Source organism: Chiloscyllium plagiosum, unplaced genomic scaffold, assembly GCF_037043375.1.
Source record: "Chiloscyllium plagiosum isolate Xiang-an unplaced genomic scaffold, Cpla_swu_hap1 HiC_scaffold_12, whole genome shotgun sequence".
NCBI lineage: Eukaryota > Metazoa > Chordata > Chondrichthyes > Orectolobiformes > Hemiscylliidae > Chiloscyllium > Chiloscyllium plagiosum.
This window is the reverse complement of record NW_028270150.1, coordinates 79,893,495-79,920,494: the sequence shown is the minus strand read 5'-3', so window position 1 is coordinate 79,920,494 and position 27,000 is coordinate 79,893,495. Positions and strand designations below refer to the sequence as shown.

At 42.5% G+C, this 27,000-nt stretch overlaps 1 protein-coding gene across 9 annotated transcripts in view; it reads right to left on the bottom strand.

Annotated features, from left to right (window-relative positions):
• map3k15 (mitogen-activated protein kinase kinase kinase 15) overlaps positions 1-23,083 on the bottom strand; it is a 133,800-nt gene extending 110,717 nt beyond the window's left edge. For 5 of the 9 annotated variants that reach the window (XR_015758916.1, XR_015758914.1, XR_015758915.1 and 2 more), the window contains exon 1: positions 22,328-23,081. Coding sequence is in view for 4 of the 9 variants with exons in the window: in XM_043700555.2 (XP_043556490.2) it covers positions 22,328-22,664 (337 nt within the window). In the remaining 5 variants the exon portion in view is untranslated. Of the gene's footprint in view, positions 1-22,327 lie in introns of all 9 variants that reach the window. The other 4 variants (XR_015758917.1, XM_043700556.2, XR_015758918.1 and 1 more) reach the window with 3 other exon arrangements.
• Positions 23,084-27,000: the final 3,917 nt, after the last annotated feature.

The following is a 27,000-nucleotide window of genomic DNA, read 5'->3' as shown; positions in this document are numbered from 1 at the left end:
TTGGGATGATAACAATTTTCATGTTACTTATCAACAAAACATAATGAGTACAACGGAACAAACATTATGATGCCTTGTATGCCACAAACATTAACTAACATTTTTACTGTAACATGTAGTTGCTGCCTTTCACTAGCCTTTGTGCAGCACTGGCAATCTCTTGGAAACATTCATTTGCTCTGATCTTAAGCAATATATTTTTAATGACACTGCAGCTTCCTGCTAATTAGTCTCTGGGCATTCATTAGTCCATTATAGAGGAAAGGCCAGGGGTGAATTCAATGGATTCTGGCATGTGGGTCAGGTTACCACTTGTGCCATTTTTATACCATATCAGCCACTCTACAGGGAAAATTATTAATAGGACAGTACATAAAGACAGACACATCTCATTTTGCAGTACAATTAATCCATGTGTCAACAAACACAGTTGCTGAACCAAATGCAACACCCCAATACATAGGAGCCATCATCATATCTTCATCCTGCATATGTGGGCTAATGCTGGTTGTTAATTTTGGTGGACTATTTCTGAACTGAGAGCTTGTTTTCAGACTGCCAGGTTTACATACTGTTGTGCTTTTTAATGTGCACTTTACACTTGAGGTAAAACAATATGGTATACTCCAAATAGTACTATCTTGAGGTGGGGCGAGTGGGTTCCAGAGATTGGAGCAGTACTGGGTAGTCAACATGCCCTGCATTTCTCTAACTGCCCTTGGGAAAGTAGTGGTGAGCTGCCTCCTCAATTACAGTGATCCATGTGGTGTCAGGGCACCCAGAATGATGTTAGGGAGGTGTTCAACCCAGTGACAATGGAACAGTAGTGTTATTAGGATTGTGAATGGCTTGGACAACAACTTGCAAGTGGTGGTATGCTCCATGTTCCATTTGGAAAAGTTCTCAGTGGTAAAGTCGACCAATTTTGTGCTGCCTTCTCAGTAATCCTTATCAGTGAGAAGGGTAGCTGGTAGAGCAGTTAAAGGAATTGTTCTTGACTTAGTGAAATGGGGCAATGAACACAAAGTCAAGCCGATCACACTAAATATTTGCAAATCTACGGTTAGCTCAGCTAGAGAACTGTGTATAATTCTGTGCACCACACTTTATCATGGATGCCAAGGCTCTGGAAAGGATACAGAGAAGGTTTACTCAGAAATGGTAAAGGTAAGGATGGGGGTATATTTGCTTGATATGTGGAAAAATTGGGATTATTCTGAGGTGCAGAGAAGATTAAGGAGAAACCAAAGAGATAATCAAACTATGAGGGACTTTGATAGAGCAAGTTGGTAAAAACAAAACTATTTTCTTAGGCACTGGATCAGTAATCATAAATATTGACCTTATCTAATTAGGAAGAGAACTAAAGGGGGAAAATGAGGAGCAATTTCTTCATACAGACGACTACTAAGATTTGAAAGATGTGGCTCAAAATGTGGAGGGTCAGATTCCAAAAAACAATTTGTCTTTTAATTGGCATCACATGAGGTTGTCAATCAGTGGCATCGTGGGGAAGGAGGGAGGGGACGAGAGAGAGAGAGGAGGAGAAAGAGAGAGAGCGAGAAAGACAGAGCGAGCGAGAAAGACAGAACGAGCGAGAAACGCAGAGCGCAAGAAAGACAGAGAGCGAGAAAGAGAAAGAAAGAGAGAGAGAGAAAGAAAGAGAGAAGAGAGAGACAGAGAGAGGGAGGAAGGGGGAAGAGAGAGAGAGAGAGAGAGATAGAGAGAGAGGAGGAGAGAGAGAGAGAGTGAGAGGAAGAGACAGCGAGAGGAAGAGAGACCGAGAGCGCAAGAAAGAGAGAGAGCACGAGAAAGACCGAGCGCGAGAAAGAGAGACAGAGAAAGAGACAGAGAGAGGGAGAGAGAAAGAAAAAGAGAGACTCAGAGAGAGAGAGAGAGAGAGACAGAGGCAAAGAGAGACAGAGGAAGAGAGAGGGAGAGACAGAATCACAGAGTTATAGAGATGTACAACATGGAAACAGACCCTCCCGTCCAACCCATCCATGCTGACCAGATATCCCAACCCAATCTAGTCCCACCTGCCAGCACCCGGCCTCATATCCCTCCAAACCCTTCCTATTCATATACCCATCCAAATGCCTCTTAAATGTTGCAATTGTACCTGCCTCCACCACTTCTTCTGGCAGCTCATTCCATACACATACCACCCACTGCGTGAAAATGTTGCCCCTTAGGTCTCTTTTATATCTTTCCCCTCTCACTCTAAACCTATGCCCTCTCGTTCTGGACTCTCCAACCCCAGGGAAAAGACTTTGCCCATTTACCCTATCCATGCCCCTCATAATTTTGTAAATCTCTATAAGGTCACCCCTCAGCCTCCAACGCTCCAGGGAAAACAGCCCCAGCCTGTTCAGCCTCTCCCTATAGCTCAAATCCTCCAACCCTGGCAACATTCTTGTAAATCTTTTCTGAACCCTTTCACGTTTCACAACATCTTTCTGATATGAAGGAGATGAGAATTACATGCAATATTCCAACAGTGGCCTAACCAATAACCTGTACAGCAGCAACATGACCTCCCAACTCCTGTACTCAATACTCTGACCAATAAACAAAAACATACCAAACGCCTTCTTCACTACCCGATCTACCTGCAACTCCACTTTCAAGGAGCTATGAAGCTGCACTCCAAGGTCTCTTTGTTCAGCAACACTCCCTAGGACCTTACCATTAAATGTCTAAGTCCTGCTAAGATTTGCTTTCCCAAAATACAGCACCTCACATTTATCAGAATTAAACTCTATATGCCACTTCTCAGCCCATTGGCCCATCTGGTCAAGATCCTGTTGTAATCTGAGGTAACCCTCTTCACTGTCCACTACACCTCCAACCTTGGTGTCATCTGCAAACTTACTAACTGTACCTCTTATGCTCGCATCCAAATCATTTATGTAAATGACAAAAAGTAGAGGACCCAGCACCGATCCTTGTGGCACTCCACTGGTCATAGGCCTTCAGTCTGAAAAACAACCCTCCACCACTACCCTCTGTCTTCTACCTTTGAACCAGTTCTGTATCCAAATGGCTAGTTCTCCCTGTATTCTGTGATATCTAAGCTTGTTAATCTGTCTCCCATGGGGAACCCGCATCAATCCTGTTTATTACTTCCCCAAAAAATTCAATCAAGTTTGTGAGACATGATTTCCCATGCAACAAAGCCATGTTGACTATCCCTTTCCAAATATATGTACATCCTGTCCCTCAGGATTCCCTCCAACAACTTGCCCACCACTGAGGTCAGGCTCACTGGTCTATAGTTCCCTGGCTTGTCCTTACCACCCTTCTTAAACACTGGTACCACGTTAGCCAACCTCCAGTCTTCCGGCACCTCACCTGTGACTATCGATGATACAAATATCTCAGCAAGAGGCCCAGCAATCACTTCTCTAGCTTCCCACAGAGTTCTCGAATACACCTGATCAGGTCCTGGGGATTTATCCACTTTTATGCATTTCAAGATATCCAGCACTTCCTCCTCTGTAATATGGACATTTTGCAAGATGTCACCATCTATTTCCCTTCAGTCTATATCTTCCATATCCTTTTTCCACAGTAAATATTGATGCAAAATACTCATTTAGTATCTCTTCCATTTTCTGTAGGTCCACACAAATGCCGCCTTGAGGGGCCCTATTTTCTCCCTAGTTATCCTTCTGTCTTTAATGTATTTGTAAATCCCTTTGGATTCTCCTTAATTCTATTTGCTAAAGGTATCTCATGTCCCCTTTTTGCCCTCCTGATTTCCCGCTAACATATACTCCTACTGCCTTTATACTGTTCTAAGGATTCATCCAATCTATCCAGAGAGAGGGAGAGAGACAGAGAGAGACAGAGAGAGACAGAGAGAGACAGAGAGACAGAGAGAGGGAGAGAGAGGGAGTGAGAGAGATTGTCGTCCATGCCGACAATCCCTATCTTTGCTACTTTTCTGAGACATTGCACCTTGCAGCACAGGCTGTCATGGCAACCCTGGCTTCAGTGCCTTCATTTCTGATTTCTAACAAGGATCAACTGCAGACCTTGGTGGCAGCCTGTATATCGGGTCCACCTGAAAGTCACTTGTGCCTTTCCATGCCAGAACCCAGCAGTACATTCAGTTATAGCAGAGATACAAGCTCAGAGACAGAAACCATCCTGTTCTACTTCCATTGTTGAATTCAGATGCAGGGAATCACTGACTACACCTCCGTAACCATCTGGGCAAACAGTAACTGTCTCGTAAGATCAATCGACAGGAAGGAGTTCCTCTCTGGGAGAAAGTGAGGACTGCAGATGCTGGAGATCAGAGTCTAGATTAGAGTGGTGCTGGAAAAGCACAGCAGGTCAGGCAGCATCCGAGGAGCAGGAAAATCGACGTTTTAGGCAAAAGCCCTCTATGTCAACATTCAATTGGTCTACAACTACAATACAAGTTTCTTCATTATGTGTGGTCACTTTCCCAGGAACTGTCATGACTCTTTCATCCTTTGCCAGCTGGTTGCCACAGATCTTTACTCCAACCCTGAGAGTGCATGGATAGAATGTAAGCGACCACAGGAATCCCTTAGCTGCGTAGCCCACTATGGGAGCCCAATACAAAGCCACAGGGTGATACAACCAATGGCCACCTACTCAGCAGGGTGACCACTGAGGTGGTCAATGGTCTTCTGAAGATGTAATCTAGTGTCCGAACAATCAAGTAGTACACTCCAATATCCCCTTGCAAGAGTCTCAGACATTGTGGAAGCCAGTTGCACCTTCATTACAGGGTCTTCCTGAGAGAGGAGTTTGAAGATAACGAAGACCTGGAAGGAGACAGGACATCCCAGAGAGGAGAAGAGGATCGGGAGGTTGAACAGATAACTGCATGATGAGGTGACCTGCTCCTGCCACCCTCATGGAACAATACCTCCTGTTCACTTCCTCACAGTCTCCAGGATTAGACCCAAGTTGGCATGTTCTCCCTGGCCTTGATGCCACACCCAGCTCCGCTGTGACATCTGGGTTCCCTCTGATAAAATGGAAGGCTTGGGCACAAGACAACAAATCTCTCCAGCAGCCTCAGTGATGGCTGCTGTGGGTTATCCAAATGTTTAACACTTACCTCAGTTAACTCTTACGCTCCAGCCCCACCAAAAAAGACTCTAAGTGACAGGAAGCTGTCTTCAGATCCAGTGTGAACTCGAAAAGTATAGTGCTGGAAAAGCACAGCAGGTCAGGCAGCATCCAATGAGCAGGAGAGTTGACATTTTGTGCATAAGCCCTTCATCAGAAATGTTGGGGGGTGGGGTTCAGAGAGATAAATGGGAGAGGAATGGGGATGGGTGGGGTGAAAGGTAGCTGGGAATGCAATAGGTAGATGAAGGTGGGGGTGAAAGTGATAGGTCAGAGGGGAGAATGGAGCTGATAGGTGGGAAGGAAGGTGGGCAGACACTACCCTCCCCCCGATCCATCACCATCACACTTGCATCCACCTATCACCTTCCCAAGTTCTTTCCCCCCATCCTCCTATTTATCTCACAGCTTCCTTCCCCCGCTACCCCCACAACATTCCTGATGAAGGGCTTATGCCCGAAATGTTGACACTCCTGCTCCTCGGATGCTGCCTGACCTGCTGTGCTTTTCCAGCAACACACTTTTGACTCTGACTCTCCAGCATCCGCAGTGCTCACTTTCTCCTTGTGTAGACTTGCCCATGTGAAAGTCTAGAGTTTTCCCCTAAAAGTGGCTTTCTCACTGAAAACAAAAAACAGATCCAGCATCTATTTCCCTGCTCTCTGGTGAAAACTCAGTCTTTGACCAAAACTAACTTGGGTGTTATGGGGAAAGTGATGGTGAATGAGCCTCCATTGGAGAAAGCCCTTGCAGAATGCCATCACATGGATGAGGAGCTGAATGGCCTCCTGGAGTGTGACAAGATTCAGTGTAGATGCAAACTTCAAGAATATAGCAGCAATCTTCCTTTAACCACCTCCCTCACCAGTCTAGACAGTATTATGGATGGTTGAAACTTTATTGCTGGAACAGCACAGCAGGTCAGGCAGCATCCAGGGAACAGGAGATTCGACGTTTCGGGCACAGGCCCTTCTTCAGGAATGAGAATCTCTCCTGCAGCCTCAGTGATGGCTGCTGTGGGTTATCCAAATGTTTAACACTTACCTCAGTTAACTCTTACGCTCCAGCCCCACCAAAAAAGACTCTAAGTGACAGGAAGCTGTCTTCATATCTAGTGTGAACTCGAAAAGTGTAGTGCTGGAAAAACACAGCAGGTCAGGCAGCATCCAATGAGCAGGAGAGTTGACATTTTGTACATAAGCCCTTCATCAGAAATGTTGGGGGGTGGGGTTCAGGCCATTCCTGAAGAAGGGCCTGTGCCCGAAACGTCGAATCTCCTGTTCCCTGGATGCTGCCTGAGCTGCTGTGCTGTTCCAGCAATAAAGTTTCAACTTTGATCTCCAGCATCTGCAGACCTCACTTTCTCCTCAGTATTATGGATGGTTCTTGTGTATCCCAGTATCATAGCAACCGCTATCAGCTACATATCAAAACAGTAAATGATCAGCAAGCTGTTTAGGCTACACTTCAAAGTACAAATTGAAGAACAAACATTTATGTGCATCAAATGCAAGCTACTCAAAGTGAAATCTGTGGTAGTTGAGTCATTTGAGTTAAATACTTTGGTGGATTTAAAACAAAATTGGCCTAAAGACCCAGAACTGAAGCTCTCCAACAAAAGTACAAACTGTGTTCTCTCTTCTCAAGTCGAGATCGGTTTACACTCTGGTGCAGCCACGCAATTTGCTAACACGTCATTGATAAGTCGTCCAACTGCATGGTTACACACTGCATTCACAGGATTACCACAAACCCTGGGACCAAGATGCTGAAACTCAGAGTGGGTTGGGGAATTGCAGAGGATAGGATGTGTGGGAGAACCCAGTAGAAAGCAATGGAGATTCCTCCAATCTTAATGGCAGAAACACATTTAAACCAATACAGTGCTCTACCTACAACAGTTGAGTAGCAGGCTGCAGCAATATCGAGACTACACACAAATAAAGGCAAAATACTGCAGATGCTGGAAATCTGAAACCAACTGGGAAAACACTGGAGAAACTCAGCAGGTCTGGCAGCAGAGAGAAAAACAGTTAAAGTTTCAAGTCTGCTATGACACTACCACTTCATATTGCATTTCCATTCCTGACAACATCATTCGATCAAAAAGGTATTTTTTCTTGAGAGAGACAGAGAGAGTGTCCAGCTCAAAACAACAGGTTAATTTCAGGGTGCAGTCAAGGATACAACAGATTCGGTGAGGGACTCCGATCATTTCAGGAGCACTCCCATTTAGTCTCGGTCAGGCGCGAAGAGTAGAAACCAGGGCCCAGATTTTTTGTGGCAATGTTATCAGGGAATAGCATTTCCACAAAGCATTCCTATTTCACCACAGCAATATAGTCATGGTTTAAACAGAGCCTAAAGATTGAGTGTAGGATTATAGGAACCGATGGACAATAGGAGCCAATGGAAGATAGAACAAAACTAACTTTTACTCTCTGCTGCCAGACCTGCTGAGTTTCTCCAGTGTTTTCCCTGTTGGTTTCAGATTTCCAGCATCTGCAGTATTTTGCCTTTATTTGTGTGTAATCTCGATGTTGCTGCAGCCTGCTACTCAACTATTGTAGGTACTGCACTGTATTGGTTTAAATGTGTTTCTGCCATTGAGATTTGGAAGAATCTCCATTGCTTGTTACTCCCATACATCCCAACCTCTGCAATTCCCCATCCCACTCTGATTGTAAGCGTCATGGTCCCAGAGTTTGTAGTGACCCTGTGAAGTCAGTGCGAGGTTGGACTTATCAATGATGTGTTAGCAAATTGCGTGGCTGCACAAAAGCTCTAGAGTTAGGCTTGCTGTCTACATGGTGTGGGATCCCAGCAAGGATCTTATGGGCTCTACTAAGATTCGCAGTAGCAACCATGTAAATGGAGGTGGACACCTAAAGAGTGAATACGGTGCCTGCCAAACATTCTGGTCATCAAAATAATGAGGATAGCAAAATCACAGCAGCTGTAGGGAAAGAACACCAGCTTCTGGTCAGGTTACAAGGCCCTGACCAATGTAAAGTAACTACGACATGGGGTTTGTGCAGGGAAGGTGGTCATAAGATGAACTGTCATCACTGCTGATCGTGTTGTACGAGCTATCCAGCAAACTTCCTGCTACCATCATCTTTCCTTGTAGGGATCTAACGGGACCGTGTGATCTAGAGTACTTGAGGTAAACCACTTGATAGTCTAATGAGAAGACACTCTAGTCTTAAATAAAGTGGAGTTTACTGCAGGTCAGCAACTAGGTACGGGTTACACTGATGTGGCAGACATTGTTGCAGAGACTATATGGAGGACCGAGATGGTGGGTCGTACTCCTTCACAATTCCGAGTTGCTCCCCCACCAAGCCTATATGACATTTTCACAGTGGATTATTTAAAGCATTCTTCAGCATTAACCCTTTCAGTCCTTTATACCCACATAAAGTAAAAGGTGTTTGTTGACTATCAAGGGCATCAAAGAAGAGAGCAATGCACCACACTTATTTGGATGTGCAAGTGAAGACCAATGTTGTAAACAGTGCTCCACAGAGTGCAAATCGGTCCAGAACAAGATAGTAAATCTTCGAGCACATGCCAGCTTTAAAAAGTGCCATGTACCAAGTGGCACACTCACACAAGCTGTTTCACATTTACTGCAGATGCTGTTGTGTCTCACTTTTATATTGACCGTCTCGGCTCCAACATGGCATACATTCAATCAGCCGCTTGCACAAGATTTTCATGCAGCACTTCACTGATGCAAATAGACTTCAATTTTTGACACATAGGATGGTCTGCAAATTCAGCAAAGATTTGATTCTACATGCTTTCCCTCTGCTTTTGTCAAGTCGATCTTTTTTCAGATAAAAACACCACAGCTATTGAGAAAAAGTGGCAATTAAGAGTCAACCTAGAGAGGTCATTCATGATCTAAAAAGAGTTAGCATACCCAGGGGGTCAATCTACCTACTGCTGTCCCTATATTTTTTAATTTAATTACAACAGCGTAAAGGATACTTCTCTGCTGATGGGACAAAATACTCAGTGCAGATGCAAAATGAAGTGAGCGCCACGATCAGTTTTAACTTTCAATGGAGGACTTAGGTACAAGAAAAGCCTGGGTTTCCACCCAAAGTTAGGATTAGTAACATCTTCTTGCTGGGATGCATTTCTAATTTGAAGGGGGCAAAAGTGGGTAGGACACCATCATACACCCTGCCTGAGTCTCAGCTCCACAGCATAACTAATTCCCTGCTGAGACCAGCTATAGCTCACTGGTGCCTTTTCCTCTTCTTATGGAGCCCACACAAAGGCAGGCTGAAAGGCCACAACCATCTAGCACAGATTTTTCCTGTTGAGACTTCCAGTCCATTATTTATTGCAGTAAAGAAAAAGGCACATTGCTAAATGAGTTAGGCAGGAATAAGAGTTAAAATTTGACAAACATTTTATTTCCTTGGAATTCCATATCAGCATCAACCCTCCATTCCAATTTTTTATTTACAGATGAATAAATCACCCAAAAGTCATCAAAAGTACAGGGGCAGCACAGAAGCTCAGTGGTTAGCACTGCTGCCTCACAGCATCAGGGACATTGGTTCGATTCCACCCTCAGTCGACTGTGTGGAGTTTGTACATTGTCCCCGTGTCTGTATGTGTCACCTCTGGGTGCTCCAGTTTCCTCCCACAGTCCAGGTTCAGAGGATTGGCAATGGTTAATTGCCCACAGTGTCCAGGGATGTGCAGGATTAGCCATGGGAAATGCAGGGTTACTGGGATGGGGTGGAGTTCTTCGGAGAGTTGGTGTAAACTCAATAGGCTAAGTGGCCTGCTTCTAAACTGCAGGGATTCGATGGTCACTTTCTGCTATCTTTTCTCACACAGAATGAAAACTTTCAGACTGAAGAGCAAAGCTACCTTGATGTATATGAGAGTTTAAACCATTTGGAAAATGATACAAACGTTTTCAAGTGTCATAGCTGGAGATGCAAATGTCTCATTTGCTCAGGAAATGCAAAACTGAGCAAAAGTAACTTTAGAGAGAGAGGTTCCCTCATAGCCCTAGGAAATGGGTGTGACCTTGAGAAAGGGTGACTGTGCCTTTGGAAAAGAAGGCAGCAGACACATTGAGAGGCAGAAATGCAGGCAGTTCTGAAAACTTAGGAGATAATTTCACCACTATGGAAAAGCCCTTATAGACAGTAGCTTTCAACAAGGCACACCTAGTCTGAGAGTGGAACCTGTTCCAAATGACATTTGAAATGATAGAAAAACAGTAAACACACATAAAACACAAAGACCCCAGTTGTGTAGTTGAGCAACTGCAGTCAACAAATGAAACAAGGAACAACATGAAGCTAAAAGGAAAAGCTTGCAGGAGTGAATCAGGAAGAGCAAGTCCAGTGGACTGGGAAATCTGTGAAAAGCAGTCACAAAGAAAATAATTAAGAATTCTAATAAGGATTATGAATAAAAACCCTGTGAAGCTAAACTTCTCAAGAAAATAATGGAGAAAATAGGGCAACCAAAGACATACTCAGGCAAGAATATATTAGATTATAAAAAAATGACAGACTTATTAATTGAATATTGTGCCTTCTGTCAGTTTACAGAAAGGAAATAACAGGGAACTTAAGTCAAGGGAGGGACTTAGTGGATTTAGTATAGGTTTTACACAACTGCAAAAGGAATTAAAGGCTTATGACAGACAAATGTCTAGGGTCTGATGGTTTTCACCCAAGGCTATTAATTATAGATGTTAGCAATATAGGAACGTGTGTGTTCTGAAGAGTCATATTGGGCTCAAAACATTAACTCTACATCTCTCTCCAAAGATGCTGCCTAACCTGACAGGTTTTCCAGTATTTTCTGGTCTTCCTTCAGACTTCCAATATCCACAAGCATTTTACTTTTTATGACAATATATAAATTGGAAACAAGAGCACGTCATAAGGCCTCCCCAGCCTGTTCAAGAAGAGCATAGCTTATGTTTTACATCAAATCATTTTGCCACTAAACTCAATCCCCAAATCCCTTGATTTGCTTTGTTTCCAAATATCTATTGATTTTACTCCTGAATATGCAATTGAGTACTCTCTCTTGTAGACAATTCCAAGGATTCATAACATTGAGTGAAGAAATTTCACCTCATCTCATTTCTCAGTGACCAACCTTTTATACATTGTGTAGAATCTACAACCAAGGTGAAATGGTCTCTCAGCATCAAGCCTGTCAACTCCTCTAAAAGTATTATATTTTTCACTGAGAACACTTTTCATTCTGCTAAACTCTGAACATATACATAGCATATGCAATGTCTCCACACAGGACTGCCCTGAGAGAACCTTTATTGCACCCTCTTGGAGTTATCCTTCCTTGGTTAAGGTGACCCAGTCAAGTTGGGATTTCACCAATGCACTGTATAATTGTCATAAGACTTCCTTACTTTATCCTAAAACTCCTTTGGAATAAAGACATGCGCATAATTTGCCAAATTGTTTGCTGTATCTGCAAGATAGAATCCTGTGATTCAGGAACAAGGACACCCATTCTATCTAAATTGAAGTATTATGCATTATCATATCAATACCTGATGCCTGATCTAAGCAAGGCAATTTCCCATTGAGCCCATAGCAGAAAATATATCCTATTGTACATAGCTTTCCACTTGGCATTTGAGCTTCCGTACAAGAAATAATTATGGCTGAAAACAGAAACATGCTGCCAAAACATTTTGTCTTGCACTCATTAGAACAAACTCAAATGTCAAATTTAAAATGATCAGAATATTTTAGGATACAAAATGTAGGATGCTGATTGATTGACTGACTGAAGCACTGTAATGAAAAAGCAAAGAGGAACATATACCCAAGCATCCTGGTCATTCAAAAAAGGGACCTGGCCTGAACATATTTTTTTGTTGCAGAGAAGAGCCCTGTACATAAAATGTGATTCCAAGATTGGAAAGCACCTGCTTAACAAACCTGAGTGCAACTGTCAGTTGAACTCAACATGGTCACTTGTACTTGCTAGAAGCAACATTCATTCTCACATAGAAAAACTGGAATACTTTCTTTATGGTGAGAACATCAGTTTGAAGAAGGAAAGTGTTTCAGGTGTCTATGTACACATTATTAAATGTGAGTTAGCAGGTCAAAGTAACAATTGAAAAGGCACATTGACTTTCATCTCAAGGTCACTGCCAGTACAAAGGTAAGGTAGCAATGTTTCAATCATACATTGTCTTAATCAAACTTCATCTGCAAACGCCTTGGCACCTCAGTAAAGTTGTGAGCTTGGTGGTCATGCAACCTACAATCACCAGAATTAATATTGGCTCTTAAAGAATTAAAATATGAGAACATACTGCTTAAACTTAGCATATATTCCTTTAGTTTTAGAAGGTTGATGGGCAGCACAATTGTCATATTTAAAATCATAGAGGTTCATATGGATTGAGAATCCAATTTTCCAATGGGGAGCAAAGAATCGTCGGATGCAATGTTCAGCTCTATAGCACCTGTACCCTCACTGCCACAAGTACAGTTTTGGTCTCAGAATGGTGCACACACCACACACATATGCTTCTGGTGTGGCGGGGCCATTAGTGTGATTTTGGTGTGTGTGGTAGAAGTATGCAGGTCACGGTGTCAATGAACATTTGATGCTGACTTGAACGCTCCTACCAATTCTCTCGCTTAATTTAGCATAGCCGAACATGAATTCTGCGACAGGAAAGGTCTGTCACCAATTATATTTAAAAGGTATTATCAGTTATGGATTGATTTCACCAGTTTTGTCTGATTTTTAAAAAAATATTCAGTCAAGATATGTAGTTATCACTGGCCAGGCCATCATTTATTGCCCATCCTTAATAGGCTAGGGGTAGTTTAGAGCTTATGCCTGAAACGTCAACTCTCCTGCTCCCTGGTTGCTGCCTGACCAGCTGTGCTTTTCCAGCACCACACTCTACGAATAGAGGGAGTTAAGAGTAAATCATATTGCAGTTGGTCTGCACTCACCTGTAGGCCAGAACAGGTAAGGAGGGCATTTATTTTCTCTGAAGGACACTACTGAAGCAGATAGGTTTTTCTTGGCTAATTACCAACATGGACTCTTAACTGCAGACATTTTATTGAATTAAAATTTCACAACTAGCAGAGCAGGAATTGAATCCAGGACCCCAGAACATTACCTGGACCTCTAGATTAACAATCTAGTGACATTACCACGAGACCATCACTAGACCATAAAGTGGTGGAAGTTCTGAGAGTTTTCCAGGGCTTTTGCAAATGAAAGTGATAAAGGAATGGTGTAATACATAGTGAAGGCCTTGATTCTAACAGATCTGCTAAGACCACCTACTCCAGAAAACAGTGCAACAATTTCCACCCCTCATGAACTACAAGAAAGGGAGATCCAGCTATCAATGACAGGAGGAGGGAGTGAAGGACACTTGGCAGGATCTTTTATCCACCCAGAGTCTTCACTAACTTGCTCTTACCTCAGACTTTGCAAAGAGCAGAGCATATGTTGCTTCCATTTTTGTAACTGGCTGAAATCTGTCATGTCTTTCGGCAGCTCTGCAACTTCAGAGCTGGGCAAGAATGGCACTGCCAGTGACTGTGTGATGGTCATGAATATCTCGAGATTCTCAGAATAGAATTAATTATCTCAGCAGAGGGTGAGAGCTCCTGAGAATTAGAGACACTTGCAGATATTACCTTCCAGGCGAGAGCTGCTGACTACTTGACAATTTCCCATTTGCTGTCCACTGTTGTATTTGAAAGATGACAGATGTTCTTCAGTTGTTAAGTACATTGTGTTATCTCTCTGGTGAGCGAGAAGTGATAGAGTGTGCTGATGTTCCCTGATGCAGGGCAGCTCCAGCAGCACACTTGCAGGTGCTAGATGTAAATACAGTCAGACTTTAACAGACAGGCAGGAATAGGCCATATGAACCCTCAAATCAGCTTTGCCATTCAAGCCTTGTGCCCATAACCCTAGATTCCCTGATTGTTCAAAATATTGTCAATTGCAACTTTGACTTAATCTAACAAAAGATTCCACTGAATAAGTTTGTGCCCTGCCAGCCCTGAAAGGAATTGATGCGTGTTGTGTTTACTGACACATTTTCTGAAGCTTACCCAAAGTCTTCAAAGTAGAAATAGATCATTTTACAGTGAAAGTAGGAAACAGTTCCACACAGTAGTAGTTCCTATATTCCTATGATCACCGCATTTGCTTCTAACCTTCTCTAACAGCATGTAAAAGAATACTCACAGAACATCAGAGCAAAAGGTAGAGGCCGACCACACTCACGTGCGATCTTCTCTGACAAAGTTACAGAAATAGCTTCCAAGGTGATTACATAGTGATTACCTCTCTATTCCTGATGAAGGGCTTTTGCCCGAAACGTCAATTTTCCTGCTCCTCGGATGCTGCCTGAACTGCTGTGCTTTTCCAGCACCACTCTAATCCAGCATTAGGTAGTGGAACACAGGCTGATCCCCCACTTTCTCTCCCGCACCCGCCCCCCCCCAGCCCCACCCCCCCCCCCCCCCTCCACTCTACCTAAAGCTAAGTGACATGCCTGCTGTTAACCAGAGTAGAATTAATTATCTCAGCAAAGGGTGAGAGCTCCTGAGAATTAGAGACACTTGCAGATATAACCTAATTATATCTGTTCCTTGTATTGTAAGAAACTACTTATTTGTGGATGATTTGCGGTTCCGTTATAATCGTCCACAATGTTACATCCAGATGAACAAGCCAAAGACAACAATTGATTAAATATTAAATTAATAAGAACACTTAAAATGGGAACTCAACTACATTTTGTGAAACTACTATTGAACTGTTATTGGACTGTTTTAAACACTGCCATATCAATTATAATTAAAACTACTTAACTATGTATTCCAAAAATAATAATGCGATGCATAGCCATATGAACTAAGATGATTTCAGGTCCTGCTAATAATGCCTCCTACATTTCATAGCAATCAGAACTGGGTACAAAAGTCACAACTGAACCAGAACACTATGCTTCTGGATTGTTACTCTGTGTTGGTTGGAAACATCAAGTACTGTGCCTTAGCCCTCTTCCAATTTCATCTTTCGCTATTTTGACACCATTCTTGTGTTACACTTTATTGCTTCTTCTGGGCAAAAGTTCATACCTGGTAAAAACAATGACTGCAGATGCTGGAAACCAGATTCTGGATTAGTGGTGCTGGAAGAGCACAGCAGTTCAGGCAGCATCCAAGGAACTTCAAAATCGATGTTTTGGGCAAAAGCCATTCATCAGGAATAAAGTTCATACCTGCCAATGCTAAAGTTATCTGCAATTTCTTCACTTACAACACTCTTTTTCAAATTATAGAAGGACCCCTCACCAACTTGTATAGATGCACCATATAAAGTATTTTATCCAGGTGCATAACGGCCTGGTATGGCAACTGCTCGGCCCAGGACCATAAGTAACTATAGAATGTTGCGTGCACAGTCCAGACTATCCTGGAAGCCAGCCTCCCATGCATGGACTCCATTTATATTTCCCGTTGCTGTGGAAAGATGCCAACATCAAAAACCACTCCGACCCCAGTAATGCTCTCTTCCATCGGTCAGAAGATACAGAAGCTTGAACATATGCACCAACACGTTCAAGTACCGCTTCTTCCCAGCCATTATTAGATTGCTGAATAGACCTCCCTAACTTGAAATAATGTTGATCTTGCTAATATTGCTCTTGTTTTGTGCACCTCCTGTGCAGCCATAATGTTGTATGCCTCGTTTTGTCCTAGCACCCTCTGACCTGTATGTCATTGTTGGCTATGATCTGCCTGTACAGCTCACAAAACAAAGCTTTTCACTGTACTTAGGTACGTGTGACTACAATAAATAAAATCATATGATGTGATCATCATCAGCTAAGCTAGCACTCATTGTTCATCGCTATCAGTCCTTGGGAAGTTGGTGCTAAGCCACCTTCTCAAATCAACGAAATCCATCACATATTAGGAAGGGATTTCTAAGATTTTGACCCAATGTCAGTGAAGGAACACCATTAACTTTTCAAGTCAGGGTGATGCATGACTTAAGAGGGGAACTTGCAGGCAGTGGTGCCTGCTCCTTCTAGGTGGCTGAGGTCATGGTTTTGGAAAGTGCTGTTACAGGAGCCTGAGGTGATTTGATGTAGTACATCTTGTTGCAGAAGGAAGGAGTGAATTTTTCAGGTGAGGATGAGATGCTGATCAAAAGGTCGTGGGTAACATTGAGCTTTTTGGAACATTGGAGCTGCACTCATCCAAGCAAGTGTAGAATATTCCAATCCCTGATGAAGATTGATAGGTTCTGGGGGCTGGGGTCAGGAGGTAAATTACTAGCCACAGAATTCCAACCTCTGACTTCTTCTTATAGCCACAATATTTACACGAATTCGATACAGGTGGTGCAGTTAAGTTTATGGTGAATGATAACCCTTCAGGATGTTGATGATTGGAGAATTCAATGATTGTAATATCTTTGAACGCCAAGGGGACATGGTTAAATTTTCTCAAACTGGAAATGAGCAAATATTACCTGTCACTTCTCATCCCACTTGGTAATTGCTGAGTTGGCTTCAATTCTAATTACATTCCTAATGTGGTACGATTTGGAAATATGCACTTCAGATTATATCTGTATTCGGTACTGTCATGGGCTATTTGCTTTGACAGTGAAACAACAAAAGGAAGGCACAATCAATATGTCCTTGTAATCAAGGAGAGGAGGGTGAGATATTGTGAAATAGGCAGGTAAAAACCAGTATTGAAAGCTAAAAATTGAAAATGCTTTGTACTTAGAAAATTTGATAAAAACTCTTTAATGATGCTCTGCAAAATAAGCTAAGGAGGTGCAAAGCCAGGACATAACATAGATATAAATTTAATAAACAACCAAAAGCTATGGTGAAACACATAAGCAAATTTAGGAGTGGGAGAATACACAGTCACCTAATTCTCCTGCTTCATATTAGCCACTTCAAACACCGTTAAGCTTATGATAGTAAATCTTTCTATCCAAGACCTTACAAAGTTAAAGCTGCAGAATTTGACTCTGTAGCCCTATATTTCAATGCTAGGAATGCCATTTTTGGTGCAAAGGTAAGTGTGTAATACAAGTATGTACATCCAATTTTGCTCATGCTAGATTACACTTAAACTGGAGTGAGCAACTTGTGGTGCCAGTAGTGCCCCTGTTGGAACTGGAAATGTCCTGTTCCAGAAAGTTCTCCTGCTCACACTGCAGGAATTTCTCCCCTTGCATGTCCCACACTTTACCTTTTTCCTAGACTACCCCAGGATAATTGAAAATCACCAATTATCAGAATCCTACTTGTCTTGCAAACTCCCATAATCTGATTATAAATGCTTTCTTCTACTTCCTCCCCACTGTTTGTAGATAAATACACAAGTTCATTGCTCCCTCCTTGTTTCTCACTTCCAATCATATAAATCCTAGATCAGGAATTGCATCTAATTCAAGGGCTATGGTATTGTATTTGACCAAGACTGCAACATCTCCTCCCTCGTTAACCATTTTGTTTCTATTAAAAACCTTATAACCCAAAGTGTTAAGTAGCTGGTCCTGTTCTGGCTTCAACCACATTTCCATCAATGCTACTATATCATACCCTCCTCAAGCAATTTCTGCTTCCAGTTCCCCAATTTTGTTCATTGTAATCCAAGCATTTTGATACATGCAATTTAACCATGCCCTTCTCTCTTTCTTGCCCATTCAAAGATTACCATTTCTTTGTTCACTATCAACATTCAAGGCTTCCCTCACTGCCTTTTCCCTGCTCCACATCTTCTCTCTTTTGCCCTCACTAGTACTCCCAAAACTAAGCTCACTGGTCAATTTACTCCACCCTCCCCCCCATCTTAAAATTTTAAATCCATCCCCACTACATTTACTCTCAGCCAGGAGATTAGCTCCATTGCTGTTTAGATGAAGCCTCTCTCTTCTGAACAGCTTTCTCCTTTATGAATTCAACGTTCATTGCTGATTTATTTCTACTAGCTCTGTTTGAGTTGAGAGAAGGGCTGACAGTTGTCTACTGCTATATGAATTTGATAAAGTCTTCAATGGTTCTGCTCGCACCACTTGCTTGTAGCCTTGGGTGCCACAATTTCCATATCCTTTGCACTGTAGCATGACAGAGAGAATAAAGTGAGGCTGCATGGGCGAGGGCAAGGGGATGGGGTTCTCAGCAGGAGGTCATATTCAACTACGTTCTTCAAGCATAGAATCCCTACAGTGTGGAAACAAGCCCTTCAGCCCAACAAGTCCACACTGACCCGCCAAAGAGTAACCCACTCAGACCCATTCCCCTATATTTACCTAATGCCCCCAATTTACACATCCCTGAACACTATGGGCAATTTTGCATGGCCAATTCACCTAGCTTGCACATCTTTGGACTGTGGGAGGAATCCTGAGCACCCAGGGGAAACCCACGCAGACACTGGGAGAATGTGCAAGCTCCACACAGACAGTTGCCTGAGGCTGGAATTGAACCTGGGTCCTTGGCACGGTGAGGCTAGCCACTGAGGCACCATGCCACAGAATTGCACTTATTCCAATCTCAACAAGGAACAATGTATGCAGTGCTTCCATTGAATGAATGAGGTACTGACTGGAATTTCCTATCTATTGCGGACAGACTGCAGCCTCAGAGTAATGGATGAGCACAGCACTGCTGGTGGAGATCATCACGAACATCTTAGTACCAGGATCATGAGAGGTTGGACCAGGTGATATATCCAACATTGCAAATATTTCCCCATGTGCAGTTGTTACAACTCTCTGACATAATATGCATTCTCCAAGTGCTTGCATTTTTATGCCTTTGCTTGTTTTTGCAATGGCACCTCAATTTTGGCAGCAGGGCTGGTGAAGATTGGTCACTTTCATGAGCATGATTACAGATAACCTTACAGATTAACTCAGAGCAGATCTTGATCTAGCTAACACTGTTTCAAGTCTGTAGTATTTCAGCTTGGCTGGAAGCAGTCTGGACTGGCAACTTGACAGATATTTGCAAGGGTACTGGTAGAGGAGCAACGATCGGAGCAAGCATGTTGTCTTCTGTATAGAATACCCGTAGAGTGATGTAGATTAACTTTAACTGGTGGCAGCATCACAAAACTTTGGGTGTTTTACTGCCACATACAATCACTCATCAGTTTGATTAGTGTTGACGTCATACAACTATCTTATATGCCAGCAAGCAGGGATAAGTTTGTGTGCTGTTTAGTTCAGAAATAATAGTTGTGGATTAGTCAAACATTGCATTTCATACACCCAGATTCCACCTTAATAGCTGAAATGTTTTTAAATTAAAGCATCCATGAGAATAAAGGATAAAGCTACAAATATTTGGACCAGGTTTGGCACTGATCTGTTCTAACTCAACGTTTCATATTCAGAGTGGATAGTGATGGTGCTAAGGTGATGAGCCCAGGTGCCTTCCAAGCAGCTGACCTGCAGGTAATTTCCAGTCAACGTAATGGTTATCTGTTCAGTGCTCTGTTGCAGGTCAGATGTGAATTAGGTCACTTTCAACATAGACAGGATGTATGGTTATAAAGAAACAATATGCAGATTTTGGAGAGAAAAACAGAAGTATGCAAGAGTTTTGTTCGAAATCTGAGTATTAACAACATCCTATTTAACTTCTTGTGACTGACAAATACATATCATGACTCCCGGCACCCAATGCCATCAAATCATTTTCTGGTATCAATCTGCTGATACTTCACTGTACTCTGAATAGGGAGGCAGGAATTTTGTGCTTAACAATTCAACCACTGCACAATAAGACACCCACAGCAAATCATACCATTTGTCCTCTGCATACTTCTGAAACTTCTCTATCTTGACAGACACAGTTCATTCTAAGAGTATTTGAAAAATGTATGGATAGGCTTAATTTTAGGCAAATTTAAAGCAAAATTAACAAAACATCAGTCTAGATTATCACCATCAGCTTCTGGATGATGATTTCAATCAATGGAAGTGCCAACTGGAACCTCTAAACCTCCCTCTTTCAATTCTATTTTCATCAGCTCCAATACCACTGCAAGTTGATTCATATACTACTCGGGTTTGTATACCAGATGAGCTCCTAGGCCACTTCAGACAGCTCAAAGCCCAGACCCAAACACCAATTGTTAGTGAAATAAATTGAGCTTTTTGACTTACAATCACCTCTCAATATGTCACTGGACTAATCTGGAAGAAAAGAGACTCAACTAACTAAGTTCTTGCTGGATGTAAAGTATTTTTGCAAGCTAAAGTATAAATGTTGACATATTTTCTTTGGATCTACCTTTGAACAACCAGTCCACAGAATTCAACATCTGACTGAGATTTTTAACTTTTATAAAATCATATACGTAAAACTATAAATTCGGAGCTGGAGTAGACTATTTTCCCTCTTGACACTTCTGTCACTTGATAAGATCTTACCTCGATAAGTAGTATGTCGACTGTGATATGTATTTTCCAGTCTATCCTTTGTTGATCTGTTGAGTCTTTTGTCATTCCAGAAACTAACTTAGCCTGAAAAATATACCCCCTCAGAGAAACAAATTCTCCTCATCTTCATCTTAAATGGGAGACCCTTTAAAGATGGAGATGTGTAGTAGGAGTTACAAAATCTCAAAGGATGAGCATAAGTTCAATTGCACTTCTTAAAGAAGGAGCTTGAGCAGGTGCAGGAATTCACTAACAAGATAGTTAATACCTGAGAAAAACCCAAGATGGGTATAAACTGGCAGTGAGCACATTCCAAGTTTCCCTGAACCTCTGCAGTCCACAGTGCAAGAGATGGTCAGAAAGGGTGAGATCTAACCATGGGAGACCGAAAAGCCTTCCAGCCAAACTCCAAGAAGGCAACTGGACCAGGTAACCATGCAATGAGCAGGGTAGCATCAAGGACATGGATACAGTGCTACAAGAGAATTAATGATCTCACTAATATTGCATGCTATTCAATGCTCTGTAATCACATTGCATATCTACCAAAAATCTCCACCAACCACATCAGATTCACAGCCTTGTCTAAGCTCCTCCCCTCACATGGCAATGCTCCTGCAACACACCAGTGTGTTTATCCTTCCAGCTAATCATCCGTAACAGCCACATCTCCAACAGATTGTGCCACATGCACTAGCGCACAAATCTCACTTGCACATGTGAGATGACCTCAGGAAGATGAGGTGCTGTGATGTGGGGATACACATGGCCATGATCAGCGGTGGGACCAGATGGATTCAAAGTGTTGCTTTGTTCATATCAAGTTCACCTTCTCACAACTCACTTCCCCCTCATCCCTTAACCTCAGATATTCAAGTACAAACTGGCACCTCATCTTTCCCCCCTTTTCCTTTACTGCAGCTCTATTCTCTTGCCCTTCTCTTTTCAGATGCCCAAAGGTGGTGCTGCAGGTGTGCAAAGTGCAGCGGACACATGGTGCTAAGGATGAACCTTAGTCACTCACTCTCAGTATCACAGCCTCACACACACTGGACAGAGTAGCACAGAGATACTTGGTGAGTTCCCGGGATTAAGCGGCACACCAAGGAACATGGAGTGAGCATCAGAACACAAGGAACAGGAGAAGGAATAGGCCATAGCGCTCTCTGAGTCTGCTTTATCTTTCAACACAATCAGAGCAGCACTCATTGCGGCCTTAACTCTACATGTTCCCCACAACCATTAACTCCCATTGTTTGAAAATCTCTCTGTCCGTCTTCAACATATTGTACCAGAGTTAACTATTGGCCAGATACTTCCATTACTGCCCCAATCCCCCTTGCTGAGGGATCTTTTTCCAAGCAGGGTTTTGGTTTAACACCCCATCTTCAGCAGGACACTGGAGGGGCACGCTGCACTCCCTCAGCACTGCATAGGTGGGACTTTTGAATTCAAGCGTCTGGAAGGGAGACTTGAACGAACAATCTCAAGTGCAAACATTCCGGTGGGTTTCTGGAAGTGAAAAGGTTTAGCAATAATTGCATGTTTGTTTAAGAAAAGTTATGCACCAATTGATTTTCAAGTAAAAAGCGTCGTTTTTCTTAACAAAAAAAGTTGTGCAGTTGCTTGGAAGGCTAAGAATGATGAACAAATGTCACTTTTATCAAGATAATGCAATCACCTTCACCCCCTCACCCTCCACACAGACCTGCATTGTAAAAAGAGTCAAGCACTGGGGTCTCCCCGAAGTCCAGTTTGCCGAAAGGGAGTTTCAGCAGCTCGGTCTCCCGGCTCCTGCACGCTGTAGCCAGGCACTGCAGCGCTCCCCACCCGGGACTGTTCGGTTTGGCGGTCTCATTGAGTACACAGACAGCCCTCGGGCACCGCCGTGACCGGGGCACCGCCGAGCTGAGCGAGCATTCCTCCGAGCCGCTGCCAGCCCCCTGCTGCTGCCGCTTGCTGCCTGCTCCCTGCTGCTCCCGGTAGGACACTGAGCCCTGGCCCAGCTCAGCACACAAAGACCGGGACGAGCAGCTCTTCCTCATCCTCTTCCCTTCCACAACTTCTTGTTGCAGCACTCGGACGCTGGCTTGTCCCAGGACTGAACTGCAGAATAAAGTTGAGTGGGGGGGATTCACCTCTCCGAAGTCACCCAGTCACATCTGCCTGTTCAAGCTGCAGAACTCTGTGTATGTCCCGAGAAGCATTAAGTACAGAGGTTAGCTCAGCTGTCAGTCCCCTTCAGGGAATAGGTTGGGTTCAGTACATCCTATCACTAGGAGAAACACCATTTAACAGAGGAGGTGCGGTTGGGAAATTAAATAGCCAAATATGCAAACTTTAAAACAACAGGTTAGTAATTGCTTCTAGGTCGACCTCTTAGCTGTTATAGAGTCATTGAGATGTACAGCACGGAAACATCTCTATGTAAACAAAAGTGTTGCAAAATATCTGGAGAGGAAAAGGCTAAAGTGTTTGAAAAATGACTGTCACTGCAGCTACTCGCGTGGACTGCAATCTCACTTCATCCAGGGATTCTCTAGGTCGCCTGCAAGCTTAAAGATGATAAACACAGCAGAGAGCAATCCTGCCAGTCAATGCCCCAGACTGAAGACCCCACCCCAAATCCAAACCCACAGGATGGAACCAGTGATGCCAATGAAATCCCAATCTCTTCAGTGCTATTATACAATGGTTAAGGGTCTTAGGAAGCCTACAAAAAGACATGAGCCGCATTAGTCACTCCCGCCACCACTGAAACTTGTTTATAATGGGTACATTTTCCAAAAGAACAGGAAATGTCTCCATACAAGTGCTTGACATAGGATGGAGTCAGCTGCTTTGTGTACAGATAACTGTGCCCATCTGTAATTTAAATGAGTGGCCACATGGGTAAGAATCCCAATAAATAACTTATTTATGGAGCACCTTTGACATCATAAAACATCTTGAAACACATCATAGGGTCATTGTAAAAGCAAAGTATGAACACCTCTTTATGTCAGATAACCAAAAGCTTGGTCAACAAAAGAAGGAAAGTGAGCTGGAGACAGGAAATATAGGGATGGAGCTCCAGAGCTTGGGGTTTAATCAACTAAAAGCATGACCACCCATAATGAGTTCATTTTAATTTGCAGCCTGTGGGTCTCCAAAGTCAAGACAAACACAAAATCCAAAGGGCTGTAGCTTTGAAGAAGATTAAAGAGGTGTGGATAGTCATTGATGAAATGGGAAGTGAATTTTAAATTAATACGGTGCTAGACTGAGAGCCAATGTATGTCAGTGAGCACAGAGTGATAGGAGATCAAGACTTCCTGTGAGTTAAGAGATTGACAGAAGAGTTTTGGAGGGTTGATTGCTGGAGATCAGCTGGGAGTGCAATGGAATAAATATATCCAGAGGTAATGTAATAACCGGTGAGGGTCTCAATGCAGATGAACCGAGACAGAGACAAAGTTGAAATCTGTTACAGGAGCCAAAAAAGCAGAGCATAGATTAAGAAAGCAAAAGTCGAGCCTTCATTCTGACTTTTCTTGTGGAAGACTTAAACCCTTTTCAAGGCACGAGTATTACAGCTAATGTTTGAATTTTACAGTAAAGAAGGAACATATTTTTTCTCATGTTCTTAAGACATTCCAAAATGCTTCTCAATCAATAAATGATGTTTTGAAACACAACTATTTTTGTTACCTTGGCAAATGTGGCAGCCAGTTTGTGTGCACTGAGACCTCATAAAAAGCAAATGAATCAACGGTGACCACCAACTGGAATGTTAAATGGCATAAAAAGAGAAATGGGAGTGTTGATTCAGAGAGGTTGTTGTAGCTTGCCACAACAGTTAGCCTGCACCACCATCTGGTACAATAAAACTGGAACAATACAACTGGGTTGCCAGAGTTATGGAGAACAGCTACTTGAATGTTTTTGGATCTAAAGCATACAACATTAAAATATAACTGGGACTCTTCCCCATTACTGTGAAGAATAAGAGATATATAAGTGAAGTTGATAAATGTACATGAGCAGACTGTGTTGTTTGACAAAGTAAGTGAACATAATTAAGCTGAAAGGGCAAGGATTCATGTGGATCACTGTTTAAAATTAAGGGATTGGACAAATAAAAGAGAGAGAAAGGGAATTTCTCTTTTCTCACAGGTCACAAATCTTCCTGAAAAGGAACTGGAGGCAGAGTCTTGCGAGTCTCTGGAGGCAGAGAGCAAAAGAGGGAAATAGGGGTAGAGGAGAGAAAGGGGTTGAAGGGAGGCAGAAGTGTACAATAGCACAACGTTAACCTTGACATTACCCCACATGGGCATATGAACAAGGAAGAGGAGTAGGCCATCAGTTCTTTGAGGCTGCTCCACCATTCAGTAAGATCTGGCTGATCTGATTTTAACCTGAACTCTACAGTCCTGCATATCCCCGATGACCTTTCATCCCCTTAGTTATCGTGAATCTGTCTACCTGTGCCTTAATAATATTCTTAAAGATTCTGCATCTACTGCCTTTTGAGGAAAGAATCTCTAAAGACTCACAATCCTCTAAAAGAACATATTTTCCTCAACTCTGCCTTAAATACATGACCCCTTGCTTTTAAACAGTGATCCTCTACTTCTAGATTCTTCGACAACAGGAAACATCTTTTCCACATCCACCCAGTCAAGACCCCTCAGGATCTTACATGATTCAAGTAAGTCACCTCCAACTCTTCTGAGCCACAGAGGATACAGGCCTCACCTGTCTAGCTTTTCCTCTTAAATAAATAAATCTGCTCATTCCAGGTATTAGTTTATTATACCTTCTCTGTGCTATTTCCAACACTTTATCATCTGTCTGTAAATACAATAACCCAGATGCAATCTCACCAATGCCCTGTATAACTGAATCATAACAATCTTACTCTTGCATTAAATTCCCCCCCACAATAAAATGGTACATTCTATTAGATTTCCTAATTGCTAGCTGTACCTGCATACCAACCCTCTGCAAAACATGGATTCAAACACCCAGATCTCTCTGCATCTCAAATCTGCACGATTTGGATAATGCTTTTTTTCTATTCTTTCTGCCAAAACAGACAATTTCACACTTCCCACATAATATTCCCATTTGCCAGATCTTTAACACTCACTTCACCTCACTGTATCCTTTTTACACTCCTTATATCCTTTTTGCAACTCCCTTTCTGATCTATCTTTATGTCGTCGCTAAATTTCTCTAGCATACCTTTGATCCTTTCATGCAAATCTTTGCTATAAGCTGGACAGTGTTGAAGCCCCAGCACCAACCTTGCTAACACACCTCTCATGATATGATGTCAACCCGAAGACAACCCATTTATTCCTACTCCCTGCTTCTTATTGGCCAGCCAATCTTCTCTTCATGACAATAAATTACCCCCAACACCACGAGCTTTGATTTTCCACCACAATCTCTGATGTAGCACCTTATCAATTGACTTCTAGAAGTCTTTTATTTTTAACTGTTTTATTTTTGGCTGCCTCAACCTTTCCCTCCTTATTACTCTTTTTTTACTTACTATGTTTTTCTTATATTGTGTCCAATCTCCTGACTTTTCACCTATTTGAAAAGGTACGTTATTTTCTTTGAGTTTGTTACCTTCTTTGTTTCTTTTAGTTAAATATGAATGGCAGGTCATCCCTTAGAACTTTCATTTGTTGGACTGTATCCATTCTGCACTAGCTGGAATATCCAAATGTTTGCCATTACATCTCTATTTACTTGTTCCTTAACTTTAATTGCGAGTTCACTTTCAATAGCTCTGCTTTCATGCCCTCATAAGTATCCTTATTTAAATATCAAAACATTTATTTCTTGGCACCTTGTCCTATCATTGGTCAATGCTAGGGGGCCTATATATTACTCCCAACAATGGTTTCCTGCCTTCATCATTCCTTAGCGCTATCCAGATTACTCTTACATACTCGTTTCTTGAATTTAAGTCAGTCCTCTCTGTTGTGCTAATCTTATTTTTAATTAACAGAGACATCCCTTACCCTTAACCAAAACCAAAAGAACTGCGGATGCTGTAAATCAGAAACAAAACCGAAGTTGCTGGAAAAGCTCAGCGGGATGGCATCACCTGTGAAGAGAAATCAGTTAACATTTCGGGTCCGGTGACCCTTCCTCCGAGGATGGTTCTGAGGAGGGGTCACTGGACCCGAAACATTAACTCTGATTTCTCTTCGCAGATGCTGCCAGACATGCTGAGCTTTTCCAGCAACTTCTGTTTTCGTTTCATTCCTTTACTTTTGCTGGCTTCCTGTCCTTCCTAAATGTCATATGCCCTCCAACATTCTGGTCCTAATCCTGTAGCCATGTCTCAGTTAAGGCTACTAGAATGTATCTATTTATTGCAGC